This window comes from Rhamphochromis sp. 'chilingali', assembly GCF_963969265.1.
Source record: "Rhamphochromis sp. 'chilingali' genome assembly, chromosome: 19".
NCBI lineage: Eukaryota > Metazoa > Chordata > Actinopteri > Cichliformes > Cichlidae > Rhamphochromis > Rhamphochromis sp. 'chilingali'.
In genome coordinates, this window is record NC_137946.1 from 30,539,504 (window position 1) to 30,554,776 (window position 15,273).

At 37.8% G+C, this 15,273-nt stretch overlaps 1 protein-coding gene across 1 annotated transcript in view; it reads right to left on the reverse strand.

Moving 5' to 3' along the window:
- LOC308386783 (polypeptide N-acetylgalactosaminyltransferase 10-like) overlaps positions 1 to 15,273 on the reverse strand; it is a 124,535-nt gene that overhangs the window by 42,882 nt on the left and 66,380 nt on the right. Inside the window, exon 5 of the mRNA XM_080866559.1 lies at positions 1,321 to 1,506. Coding sequence (XP_080722685.1) covers positions 1,321 to 1,506 — 186 coding nt within the window. The remainder of the gene's footprint in view (positions 1 to 1,320; positions 1,507 to 15,273) is intronic.

Genomic DNA, 15,273 nt, shown 5'->3' on the forward strand with positions numbered 1-15,273 from the left:
GACGGGCCTGGACATGCACTGGCTTCAGCAGCGGAACACGTCTGGCACTGCGGGATTTGATTCCCTGCCGTTATAGTGTGTTACTGATGGTGACCTTTGTTACTTTGGTCCCAGCTCTCTGCAGGTCATTCACCAGGTCCCCCCGTGTGGTTCTGGGATCTTTGCTCACCGTTCTCATGATCATTTTGACCCCACGGGATGAGATCTTGCGTGGAGCCCCAGATCGAGGGAGATTATCAGTGGTCTTGTATGTCTTCCATTTTCTGATGATTGCGCCCACAGTTGATTTTTTCACACCAAGCTGCTTGCCTATTGTAGATTCACTCTTCCCAGTCTGGTGCAGGTCTACAATACTTTTCCTGGTGTCCTTCGAAAGCTCTTTGGTCTTGGCCATGGCGGAGTTTGGAGTCTGACTGTTTGAGGCTGTGGACAGGTGTCTTTTATACAGATGATGAGTTCAAACAGGTGCCATTCATACAGGTAACGAGCGGGGGACAGAAAAGCTTCTTACAGAAGACGTTACAGGTCTGTGAGAGCCAGAGATTTTCCTTGTTTGAGGTGACCAAATACTTATTTTCCACCCTGATTTACGAATAAATTCTTTACAAATCCTACCATGTGAATTCATGGATTTTTTTTTCACATTCTGTCTCTCACAGTTGAAGTGTACCTCTGGTGCAAATTACTGACCTCTGTCATCATTTTAAGTGGGGGAACTTGCACAATCGGTGGCTGACTAAATACTTTTTTGCCCCACTGTGTGTGTGTGTGTGTGTGTGTGTGTGTGTGTGTGTGTGTGTGTGTGTGTGTGTGTGTGTGTATATATATATTTTTTTTTATATTTATTTATTTATATTTCTTCATACATTCTTATATAGTTCTATGCTGTGTATTGTGTATTTTGTTGTACAGTTATTTTTTTTTTTCAACTTTAATTTATATATTTTATCTTATTCTTTCCCAGTTAAATTTACCCTTCATTCTAAATTGTGTTGTACAGTTATTTCATTTTTAACCTTAATTTATATTTTATTCCTTCCTAGTTAAATTTACCCTTTTTAATTTTTCATATTTATTTCCTCTTATTCATAGCCTTTTCTTTTTTTTAGGTCACGGGCAGTTGTCTAAGCATTTCACTGCATATCGTACTGTGTACGTGACAAATAAAATTTGAATTTGAATTTTTATTTTTCCCCAAAATGAGTTTAACGTCACACGTAAAGAGCAGCCATCACTAAGGTTATGACCTAGGCACACAGTGCAGGCCGGTTGAGGATCGGGCTCATGTTAAGGGTCATGGCTCAATAATGAAGTCCTCACCCAGCAGTGGAGGCAGCCAGTTCACATTGGCTTCACAGTGCGAGTCTAGGAAGGTGAGGACTTCTCCTTTAGCAGCAGCTGCTCCAAGCAGGCGAGTCCGGATCAGACCCTCCCTCTTCTTGGTCCTCAGGATGCGAACCTTTGGCAGCCGTACCATGTACTCCTCTAGTGCCACCTTAAGGTGTTCTGAAGAGACAACATGAGAGAGAGCATAATTTAAAGAGTGGAAAAAAAATGCCATAATGGTATAGAGAGGATCAATATCATACCTTGTTAATGCGTGCAGGTAAATACGGATCTACTGGCATGAACTGCTTCAGAAAACTGTCCACAAATAGGAAACCCTCACAACAAAAATGCTCTTCAAAAAACATGAAAAGAAAACTAACCCATTAGCTGTCACCATCAAACACGACATCTGCTGCTGCCACATGCTCCACACTGAAATGTCCCCCTTAAGGCCTCTACATCATAACGTACTTTCACCCATACAGAGAAAAACTTTATATTACTTACTTTTCTACACTCACTGACTTTTTTTCCCCCTTTTTTTTATATCTGCAGTCATTAGACAGAATGTTACCCTCAAGAGGAAGAAACCAACTGCGAGGAATGAAAAAGGAATTAAATCAGCCCCTCTAATGTGCGGTCATAAAGGCTTTTGGCAAGAAATAAAAAAAAACAAAAACAAAAAACACAAAACAAAAAGAAAAACAGTGCTGCTGCCAAAATTGTGATGATGTTCATTCTACCCAAAACTCATAATGTCCCATTATGGACCCTTTTCCCAACAACAATCCCTTCACTGAGTAAATTACACGATCAAAGTGTTTTATTAAAGTTCATGTCTGAGCCACTGGTCCTATGCATGGCAGCTGTGCCATTTTCCCGTGTTTCTCTAGCAGCAGTGACAGTAAATCTCAACCCAGAGTGAGGTGTCAGTCAAATGGTCAGTTCCATCGCCTAAAATGGCAAATACACTGGAACAGGGTGGATGGTGTGTGTGTGTGTGTGTGTGTGTGTGTGTGTGTGTGTGTGTGTGTGTGTGTGTGTGTGTGTCGGGGGGGGGGGGGGGGGGGGGATCTATATATATGGCGATATATATAAAGACAGGGCAACTTGAAAGCGTCAATCAATCAGAGACTGGGCTTATACATGCACATTTTCTCCAATCTTTCATCACAGCTCGTCTTTGACAGAAATCAATCCTGCTCTAAATGGAGCCTTTAAGTCTTTCTGCTCAAACGCCCAGTCAGCTGTGACAGGTCAATAAATATAAAAATAAGTCACACTTAAAGCCATGTTTCAATGGCCATCTGTCTAGTGTTAATGTTTCTAAAGCTGTCAACCATTGCAGAGAAAAACCCAGAAAGTCCAGTGTTGTAGTAGAAAACTGAATGTACTCCACCTCAATCCATCCATCCATCGCTTTTCACTTTCTGTTTAAATATTCAGTAACCACCAAAAAAAATCATTTGCACTTAACACCACCTCAAAAGGGGAACATCTTGATAAGACGCTATATGTTACAAACCAACTGGACGTGAATGGTCGCAGTTATAATGTTATCCACTGTGAGCAAAGACAAAACAGATGCACTGGAAAAGCAAACCACACAAATTGTGCTTCCTAAATAGTCTCCAACAGACAGACATGACTCAGCACTGTCTTTTAATCCATCTGTCTACTGTTAGACAAATGATTTAATTGCCTCCAAATCTGACGTCTACAGTGACTCTGCAGAGGATCATGTTCCAGCTCACCAAACAGTCAAACTACAGCGCCAGAAAACAAAAACGCAACAAATGTCACATCAAGTCTCTTTGAGCACATGGTTTGAGGTCAAAAATCATTTGCAGAGGCTTGGGTTTTTTGAAGAAGAAGAAAGACGTCATGATCAAAGTGTGCCTTCACCATTCTAAGGTACTGACCAACTCAATTAAAAATGTATTTATTTAGTGCTAACTCACAATATATTAGGACACATTACATTATAAAGTTAAGACCTTGCAAACCCAACAAACTCTGCTTTCATTGAACAATATCCATGCTGCAATCTCTGGGGCTAAAAAAAAGAAGCCTGCACAGAAGTATCAAACACAGCAAAGATGGGTTGTGTTTCCATTCTGTTAAGTTAGAGTCTACCATTTTATTAGCACTAATAGTTTCTCAACACCAATTAACAGAGTAAAACATGTGTTTCTGTGAATTGTTCATACAAGTTTCATGTGCAAATACCTATCCAAGCTCATCATTTTGGTACTTCACCCTCTTGTCCAAACATGGTAGCTTCCAGCTCCCCAAAAAGCTAACACAGAACTAACTAACATAGAAGGGACACCATTGAGGCTTCAAGCAAAGTTTTTGCAGGCACATCACAAGCCCATCACTATATCGCCTCTATTTAAAGAAGTCTAAATCATTCATAGTAATACACGAATGAGGTCCAGTGTGACTCAGACAAATAAATGTGCCTCATTGTACCATTTTTTCTTCTCTTTTGCACCTCTTCTCTGCATCAACATCAAAAATGTGAACAAGAACATTTCTCAGGACTACAAAAAGAGAACATTATATACATAATAAAGGAAGATACGCTTTACATTAAAATATTACCTCTGTCAGTGTTCCTCCTTACAAATGGCCCACTGTCACAAAGGAGCTCCCTCTAACACGTCCACTAATTGGATTTTGAATATCAGAAGGGTAGAAGGAGGAAAGGCGGCAGTCCTTTTACACCTTCAAACTGTAATCTGCAGCTGCTCAAATGACTGACAGTGTCTTTATCTCTGCACTCAGTTGTTTCTTTCCAGCTGTAATTCTTTCACTTTTTGTTCTACCTTTGTTGCTTCACTTCCCAACCTTCATCCCTCATTCCGCTCGTCTCTGTTCTGATGCTGCTTGGCAGCCATTGCCTCTTGTAGAGGTACTCCTAATCCCAACAGACATCAGAGGCACTGAAAATGGGAGAACTGGCCAAAACCAACAAACCAGACACCAGCTGGTCCTCCGATTTGTCTCCATCCTCACACTTTCCCTTCATCCTTTTTTTTTTTTTAACTTTCATTAACTTTTTAATGAAACTGAGGCTAAGAAGATGACAGCTCATCACTTGAAGCCTAACACCAAAATTCACCATCATTTCCCAGTTAGTCCAAAAAGACAGGACCTGGTCCAAACACTCCCCAATCAGACATTATTAAAGCAAAGCAAAGCGAATTAGACAACAGCAGTAATCAAGACCAGAGTGAGAGGTGCTGTCTATCAAACTGTCACAGAGGTCTCCGCTACGTAATCCTGAAGGCCTCAATTGAGATGCAGCCCGCCTCAAGTGGTCTGGCTCTAATTAGCCCTATCCAATTTGAAATATTAAAAAAAATACTTTAAAGCCAGGAAATAATTTATTTAGCAAAGTGATAATGAAATCCAACTTTCTGTCTCTCCCTGTTGGTCCTGTGATAGACCGACAACCCGACGTGCCCCACTTCTCAATCCAATTAAAACTGGCATAAGTTCTGATAGTTGGAAAAGTTCTGAAAGCACTTGCCTAACATTGGGTTGTTTCCTTATACGCCACCAAAATGCCTCTGACCTGTCTGGGGCATTACAACAGGACCTTTGGGGATATCCTGTGGTGTTTGTAACCAAAATGCTGGCAGTAGCTCCTGTGGGACATGTGGGCTGTGGGCTGCAGCCTCTATGGAGGAGGCTAGGTCCACTGAATGCTGCCAATTCTAGATTGGATTGGGATCTGGGGAGGCGGGAGGCTGGAGGTTGGGTCAGTGCCTTGGGCTCATTGTCATGTTTCTTCAGCTGTTCCCGGGCAGTTTGTTTTGTGGCAGAACATAATGTCCTGCTGGGGGAAGCCAATGACACTGAGGAGTGTACAATAGCCTTTAGCTAGGTTGTACATGCCTAGGTAACCTCAAAATGCATGACATATCACAGCCCAAAGACTCACAGGAGGCTATTGCATGATCAATGTTATTCACTTCACCTGTCAGAGGTTTTAATGTTGTGGCTGACAAATATGTATGTAGTGAGATAAAATATAAGCACTGTTGTTCTCCCTCCTGATGACTTATGTGCCTTTAACATAATCTTGTGACACAGATATACATACATCTCCATGGATGTATCACCAGTTACTGGTGGTTGGACGGATTATGGTTGGTTGGAAATTTTTTTGAGGGGGAAGAAAAAAAAAAAAAAAAAATCACCCAACCTTAATACAAAATGTTTCTGTGTGTGTGTTTCAGGTCTCATTATATAATAAAAAAAAATCAATATAATGTAACAGATTTCAGAATACTTGCCAATTCTGTACTTGTAAAATCTTTCAAATAATTCCTACAGCCAAGTAGAGTAATTGGAGATTAGTAAGTTTATAGGTGATATACTTTATATTAAAATGAGTCATTGCAGCAATAATATAAGCTACACAGTTTTGACATTGGAATAATGGCTGAGGGGCTCCATAGGGTCAATGCCACCATTAGAGAAAAGAAGGCCTTCACCTTCATTACATGGCAATAAATCGGCCCATTAGCTATTAAGCATTAGGAGATTGATTCAGGCTAAACTTTTTCCCTGCATGGGGAGATTCTTACATAGCCTCCCTAATGACAAGCAGGGAGATTAAACAATGAACATTTGCATTTCATGTAAAGCGCATTCAGACTAGGAAAGGAAAGCGGGAAAGGTTATGGTGTCTAATTATGAATGGTTAATTTGACCTGAATAAATTGGAATACGGCTCCTCTGGTTTACTGAAAACTGCCAGGGCTATAAATCACTCTAATGAGAGCAGGCTGACATCGGCAAACACATTAGTCATTATTAGAATGTGAAATCCAGGACATGAAGAGGGCTCGGACATCGTCGATGCCGGGGTCAGTTCTGTAGACCCCATTTACCGAACTAACAAACAATCGCTGCCTTCAATCTCTTTCTGTTCCAGGAATGCATCTTCCTCTTAGTCATTTATTAGAATTAAACCACAAACAATAAAACTAAGAGGGAAAAAAAAAGAAGAGGTCAGGGTGAAACGTGGGCACCAGAGCAAGTATTTAACTGGTACAGTGGTTCCCAAGATCTTTCAGCCCCAGAACCACCAGATCACAGAAAAGATTAATATGAATTTGACCAAGATACTGTACATGCAATAAATACCAGTTTTAGTAGCACCTCAAAAGTAATCATGAAGACCACCTTCCAAACACATTATAGCAAAGAAACTATGCTAAACAAGAAAAAAAACTCACTTAAAAAAAAAAAAAAAAAAAAAAAAAAAAAAAAAAATCACAATATCAACTATAAAAATATTTAATCACATCAACTTAACTTTATCCACAACTTCAACGCGCCTCATTTTGCTTAACAAAAATGTTTTGCAAATTTGCAAAGATTGGAACAAACTACCTTTCAACATTTAAAAAGTGTACAGGGTCTTATGGTGCAATATCTTTTGTTTAATATAAAGATGAAAAATCCCCTGTATTATAACCATGAGAAACCTGGGGTTGGGGGAAATCACAAAAGTTTTGTCATGAAAATTATGCATGAGGGTAAATATTCCGCCTTCAATGGCATATTTACCCATTTTAATGGATAAAAATCCTTAAACATTTGCTGATGTGGATATGACGTGGCAAATGTGTTAATTTAAATTCAGTTTAAACCGTATGTCGACGTTTACAACTCATCATTTACTGATGCATTGCTTTCAGGTTACCGTTTAACAGGTATGGTTTCTGTCTTAACCGGTGTTTAATTGTTGCCTTAGTATTTCATCTTCTTTAAATAGCTACTATCCCACTTGCTAGTTTTTCATTATGTCAAGCTAAAACGTTTGAGAGTTAATCTAGGTTGTTAGCTAGCTATTTCAACTGTTAGCCTAAAATGTCAATATTTAAAAAAAAAAAAAAAAAGTAACCCAAGTGCAGCTAGCCATCAACTGCTGGCCATACTTTAAAATATAACTTTACAACTAGTTTCATAACAATTTAAGCTATCCATTTTATTTATTGATTTTGCTAAAACATATTTATCCACCTTGGTAGGTAAAAAGAAAAAAAAAAAAAAAAAAGAAAAGAACAAACTGCTAACCATAATTAACTATTAACTAAGATGATTATGATGATGGTAGCCATCTCAACTTTGGACATTATACTAGCTAGGAATGTCCTATGTTAACCATATTTTTTTACTATAAATTTCAGTCTTCTTGTTTTATAATTTTAGCTATTTTACCCATTGATGGACTAAATTAGCTACCAATTTGGTTGATTGTTGATCCTCTAGCTAACAATTAACATTGCTATTTTACCAAAATTCTAATTTGTTTTTAAACATATGACAAATTTTTTTCTTGTCTGTTACATATATGAATTCATTCATTTTGACTCTTATTTGGAAACTTTTTCTACATTACTTGTAGCTATTCGGCAACCTGTTTAAAAAAAAAGTTTTAAGAGACCCCCTTAGAGTAAGAAGAAAAAACAAAGACTAAAAAGCTGAAGCATCTGTAATCCTGATCAATAATCCAGATTTGTTGAATATTTTGAGGGGTTCAGAAACGCCAGCTGTATAAAATAACCAACACACCCATAACACAGTTCATCATTCCTTCCTGTATATGTTGTGTTGGTAGAAGCTGGGGGGATTTTCAATTCAATTAACCTCAAATTAGAGTGAATCCAATGTGTCATCCAAATCTCATCTTTCCAACGTGCTGGATTACTTCCCAGAAGTCTTGGCACAGCACCAAAGAACCAAGCTGCTAATTTATTCCTCCAAAATATTTGGCTGCTTCTGTGAACTCTATCACACATCCTCTCTTTGAGCCAAAGCTGAAAACATCTGAAGCAGCTTTTTTTTTTTTTTTTTGGCAACAGTCATAAAAAAAGAAGGATGCTGACGGAAAGTCCGTGATGACATAAGCCAGTCTGAGGGATTTTTTTCCCCTTCTTTTTCAAGAACACTCCCCCTCATCTTCCCCAGTCACACAAAATATACACTGCTTAAATATCTACTGAGCCAATGATAAGAGATGTATTACAGATGTGCACTTTGCTGTCACATCATAAAATGATGAAAGCAATATTTTGAAAAGCAAGGAGAGGACGGACAATTTCATGTTTCTGCCTTCAAGCACTGTCAAACATTTAGAGCACAGGCACACAAGCTCCTGCTTCACAGCAAACACTACCGCCTCTATGGGGCTGCCTCAGTTCTCCTGCATATTTCAATTCTTTGGTTTTTCCATGTTTCTTCCATTTCCCTTAAATAGGACACTAGAAGTAAGATGTGTTTTATACATGTAGGACCATGTACATGGAAAATGTTGCCTTAAAAAGGAGGATACTAGATCCAAGCAGGAGGTAATTACACTTGTTGGAGACTTCTTTTAGTACAGAAAATGACCTTATTGCCACTTAATCAGTAACCCCCTAGAAAATACTTTGTCGTATTGCCCTCTGTGACTCAGTTCCACCCATTGCTCTAATTCATTTTTAAAACACCAAGATAGCCCAGATGTTCACCTTGAAGCCTGAAGAAGGGACTTCACTAATGGTTGATACCACTTTGGTTTTATTACAGCTAATGGTTGGTTTTCTCTTTTATTTGGATTTTATATCGGTGGACCGCATTTAGAGCGTAGTTATTTCAGACCCACTCTAAATAATATCCTTCACAGTCAAACATATTTCTTCATCCAACCAACAAGCAAGCTCAGAATCTGGATTTAAAGAGACTAAAGGCTAAAAGTTCATCCGTGCTTTCCAGTTGTTTTCTAGGTTATAGGTGGTAATGTTTCAAGGACAATTTCCTGTCTCTGTATTCCTTTTTTTTTTTTTTTTTTTTTTTTTTTAAAGAAAATTTGTTCTTGCATTCCATTTCTTCTGGTCTACGAGTGAAATTGACCTCTTATATGTCTGCAAAAAAATTCAGTCAGTGCGTCTAAGAGGGAATCCATTAAAAGCGAGGCATTAGCAGAGAGCATGCTCTTCTGATCAGGTCAGTCTGCCCTGATTCAGACCATGTTTTGCTTTTCTATCCACAGAAACAGCAGAAAGGAGCCAAATGGCAAAACTGGTTAAAAAATAGTTTCCATGTTGGCCCAGAAGGAATCACAAATGCTTCACATATTGATTCACTGAATTTATAAATTTCTCCAACTAGCTACAAGCAAAAATCAAACATTTTATAATTCAAACCAAGCTCATATTATTGGGGTGTGAAGAGCTTTCTGGGAAGACTGGACCAGTGAGAAAGGAATATGCATGCATTGACGCATTTGACTGTTTTCCATGTTTACTCTCTGAAATACACCAACTCTCTAAATGCTTACGCATTGCGCTTAAAGCTGTAGAAGTAGTCTGCAAAAAACAAAAATAAATGTAAACAATGAAAAAAGATGAAACTGGGCAGAAGTGGGAGCATTTGATATGACAGAGGAAGCCAGTGGCCAAACAGACAGAACAGCAACAGCTACAAAGACAGAGTCACTGCTAACGTGGCAGCACTGATGCTGTGCTCACTCTAAATCTCCAAACCTCATCCTGTCAAGCAGCCCCGTACTGCTGCTGTCGACTGCTATAAAAATATCCCTGTGGGGATTGTTAGTCCTTGAGAGTCATTTCCATGGTCTGAACAGACTGCCAGCTTGGACCTGAGAATTTAAGTTTTGTCACAGATACTATCATCCAGGTTCTGTTGACAATGGAATAGCAAAAAAATATTTTATTGAAAATATAAGCTTTTGGTTCCCAATGTGATTTTTTAAATCAATTAAACTCGATGGCTCAACTACATTTAGCTTTTTCATAACCCAACCTTTGTTTCAGGCCAAGCGAAGAAGAATTCAGAAAGGAAACAAATGCTTTTTTCCTTTGGCATAAGCAATATTTTTCATACTATCAATTCTCAAAACTATGCTTCAGTTCTTTAGTCTTTGTATGATGTGCTTTATTATTTGTTAAGCAACAACAGCCATCAAACTGCTCACTTTGTATTCTTCTATGTACCGTTTAGGAATAAAGGAAAGAAATGGCACGCTGGATGTTTGGATCAATAAGTCATTTTTCAATAACACTTATCATGTGTGCTTAAACACCTTCATGCCAACAAATGTACATGATGCAAACTAAAACACAAACACTTCTCTTTTGAGTGTCAGTGGAGGGGTTTTATATACTTATTGGTTTGGTTTGTGATTTTAAGCCTTCCTTAATTGTCTGTTTTGAAGAAGTGTTATGTGGGATTAAAGATACGTCAGCTGCCTCCTGTTGTCACATAATTTGACTGTCTAGTTCTTGATCTGCCAAAAAAATATTTATAGTTATAATCTTGTTTCTCTAGTCTCTTCTTTAATTCCCTCCTAGCAGTTACTTCCTATTATAAAAGGATTGAACTCCCCCCTCCCCGCCTCCAACCAGGTGAACATGCCGAAAACACCAAACCTAGGAGGTGTCCAGGAGATCAGAAGCAACTTAACTGGATTCTTCCAATGTGGAAGGAGCACCAGCTCAAATCTGAGTCCCTCACAAATAGCCAAGTTCCTCACCCTCGCTGAAACCATATACCCTTTACAGCAGGAGTGTCCAACTCCAGGCCTCAAGGGCCGGTGTCCTGCAGGTTTTTGATGTGTCCTTGATCCACAGCTGATTTAAATGGCTAAATTACCGCCTCAACATGTCTTGAAGTTCTCCAGAGGCCTGTTAATGAGCTAATCATTTGATTCAGTTGTGCTGACCCAGGGTGAGATCTAAAACCTGCAAGACATCAGCCCTTGGGGCCTGGAGTTGGACACCCCTGCTTCACAGGGAAGCAGTTCTACTGCTCATCTTATTCTGTTAGTCACTTCCCTAAGTTTGCAGGTCAGGTTAGTAACATAAAGCGGCCAGTAAACAATAGCTCTGCCCTGAAGAAAACAGAGGGAACATTTGCTGTAGCAAGGAGTGATCACGTGACTTGGTGTGCATTAAAGGTAAGTTCTATTTATCAAGACAGTCTCAGACCGCAGCAAATGTTACACCAATATGCATGGGAGTAGGGATGGGTATCGAAAACTGCCGTTCCCACTGTTCCAATTCCTTGGAATTGTTTGCCATTTTTGTAAATGATTCCCTTATTGATTCCAGTCGCCCCGAATGACGTCACCACATTGCGGAGCGTCATTTATCTGGCAGGAAACACGGCGCCTAAGCGGCTTAAACGCTCAAAAGTTTGATTATACTTTACGAGAACGGATGACAACAGGGCAACTTGCAATACTTGCAAAGTAGATATTTCATTTAAGGGAGGAAACACTACGAATATGCAAAAGTATTTGTTCACAAAACACATGATGACCTTAAATGAATGTCGTGTTTTTAATTCCGCTCGACTCGTGAATCTCAACCCAGCAGCAGCGGTAACGTTTGCATGTCCTCTCCTGTTAATGCGGCAGGTAAATAATCAACTAACAGTGCATATTATGTTAGCGCGATCTGCCTTATTACAAAACCTGCCATTACTGTGCATTTAGGCGACCACGATGAGACAGACAGAGTCTGGCTGGCTCAGATGCTGGCAGTTGTCGCTGCAGTCTACCGGTAGAGTCTCCTTTCAGGCCAGGACAGACAAGTTTGTGGTCAAAGAAGAAGCTGGGAAAAATCCAAGGCACTTGGACGACGAACTGCAAAATATTCATTAAACTAAACGGATCACCAGAGGAAGCCAGAGTTCTGACCATTAAAAATATGGCGGATCTCGAAAAATATCAGTGAGCAACACGATCTGGACGGCAAACAAGGTAACAGACAACCACACACTCACTTATGACACACACTGGAAGGAAGAACTCAGATACATCTGGAAGAATCAGCTGCATCAGTCAGACAGTTGCAGAATATGATCAATTGGAACTGAAAACATTTAACTATATGGATCACAATACACACGACTTGGAATATGAAATAGATCCAGACAACTTTTTCTCATCTAACAATAACAATTGCTGCTACTATACAAATAAAGACTACAATCAGAGGATTAAAACTGAGAATAAATTATCAATTATCCACTTTAACTGTAGAAGTCTCTATGCTAATTTTAGTCATATCAAAGAATATCTTAACCAGTTTTCACATCCATTTAGTGTCATTGCCTTATCAGAAACTTGGATCAATATGGAAAAAGGAACAGACTTTGAACTGGAGGGTTATGAATTCACATTTATAACTAGGCGAAACAAAGGAGGAGGAGGAGTGGCCTTGTATGTGGACAAATCCTTGAAATTTAATGTGGTGGAAAAGATGACGATGGTGATTGATAATGTACTAGAATGTATTACAGTTGAAATTTGTAAAGAAAAAAGTAAAAATGTAATCATTAGCTGTATATACAGAGCTCCAGGTAGTAGTATTGAGACATTTAAAGACTGGATAGAAGAAACATTTATTGAAATAGCTCGCAAAAAAGTTTTCATTTGTGGAGACTTCAATATTGATTTGCTAAACCCAAATAAACATAAAACCACTGAGGAATTTATAAACACAATGCACTGTATGAATCTATTCCCTAAAATTACTAGACCTACCAGGATTACATCACATTGTGCAACTCTCATAGACAACATTTTTGCAAATGACATTGAAAATAAGACTGTAAGTGGACTCCTGATTAACGACATAAGTGACCATCTTCCAATTTTTACAATCTATGATAGGAATTACAAGATCAATAAAATGGACAGTAAAAAAAAAAGAGTACAGACGAGTAAGAACAGAAGAAAGAATGAATGCATTTAAAAAAGATTTATTGAAGGAAAACTGGGGTGAAGTATATCAGGAACAGGACGTTAATAGTGCTTATAATAAATTCCTTAGAATATTTACATTACTGTACAATACCAACTGTCCAATAAAGCAATATAGTAGGAAACAGAAATATATGGACTGTCCATGGATAACAAAAGGTCTGCAAAATGCATGTATAAAGAAAAATGCTCTATACAGAGAGTTCTTAAGAACGAGAACTAAAGATGCTGAAATCAGATACAAAAGATATAAAAATAGGTTAACTAATATACTTAGATTTAGTAAAAAGGAATACTATAAGAAGCAATTAGATATAAATAGAAATAATAATAAAAGATTATGGGAAATCCTGAACAGTGTTATAAAATGTGGGACTGGACAAAAGAACTATCCCAAGTATTTCATTTGTAATGACCATGAAGAATACAATATGGATGTTGTGGCAAATAGTCTCAATGAATTCTTTGTAACTGCTGGACCAAATTTAGCAAGAACAATCACTCATCCTGGGAAAGCACAGGAAAAACCCGATACACTGATTGACAGAAATCCATATTCTATGTTTCTCACAGCCGTTGATGAAAATGAAGTTCTTGAAATTGTCAAAAAATGTAAAAAAATCACAAATCTTTGGATTGTAATGATATTGATATGATAGTGGTTAAAAGAGTCATTGAGGCTATTATAAAACCATTTACATACATCTGTAATTTATCATTTCAAACTGGTCGATTTCCAGACAGAATGAAAATAGCAAAAGTTATACCTCTATACAAATCTGGAAACAAACACCATTTCACAAACTACAGGCCTGTCTCTTTACTACCTCAATTCTCAAAAGTTCTTGAAAAACTGTTTAAAAACAGACTGGAAAAATTTATAGATAAACATAAACTACTCACTGAGAGTCAGTACGGATTCAGATCAAGCAGATCAACATCATCGGCACTATTAGATTCAATAGAATACATCACAAATTCCATAGACAAAAAGCAATATGTGGCTGGGTTATTCATAGACTTGACAAAGGCATTTGACACTATAGATCATGATATATTAATAAGAAAACTGGAACGTTATGGTGTCAGAGGGGTAGTTTTAGATTGGGTCCGGAGTTATTTAAGTGACAGAAAGCAGTTTGTGAAAATAAATGGTGGTTGCTCCTTATGTATGGACATTGCTTGTGGTGTACCCCAAGGGTCAGTTTTGGGTCCAAAATTCTTCAACTTGTACATTAACGACATCTGTAAAGTGTCCAAAGTATTAAAAATGGTTCTCTTTGCTGACGATACAAACATTTTTTGCTCTGGTGATGATCTGCAGAATTTATTGGAGGATATGACTAATGAAATAAGTAAAGTGAAGTTCTGGCTTGATAAAAACAAATTATCATTAAATTTGAATAAATCTAAACTTATGTTATTTGGAAATAGTAGTTTAAATACAAATGCAAAGATTCAAATAAATGGTGTTGATATTGAAAGAGTCAGTGAAAATAAATTTCTGGGGGTAATAATAGATGAAAAACTTAACTGGAGAGCTCACGTAAGATATATTCATTCCAAAGTATCACGAAGCATTGCAGTACTAAACAAGGCAAAACAGGTATTCGACAGAACATCACTTCATATTCTCTACTGTTCACTGGTTTCACCATACTTAAGCTATTGTGCAGAGGTCTGGGGCAATAACTATAAAACCACATTACATTCACTTTTTACTCTTCAAAAGAAAGCAATTCGAATCATCCACAATGCAGGTTATAGGGAACATACAAACTCACTATTTTTGCAGTCTGAAATATTGAAAATTGACGATATAGTGAAATTCCAAACAGCACAAATTCTATTCAAAGCAAAAAATAAAGAACTGCCAGGTAATATTCAGAGTATGTTTTTTTTGAAAGAAGGAAGTTATAATTTAAGGGGTTTTTGTAACTTCAAAACAATGAAGGTACGTACTACAAGAAAAGGCTTTTGTGTTTCTGTTCAAGGAGTGAAACTATGGAACAAACTGAATATGGAATTAAAGCAATGTCCAAACATAAAACTGTTCAAAAAGAGTTATAAAAATATGATCTTCTCGATCTATAAAGAAAAGGAAAATATTTAAATTAAGTGAATGTCTCTATTTAAAAACAAACAAACAA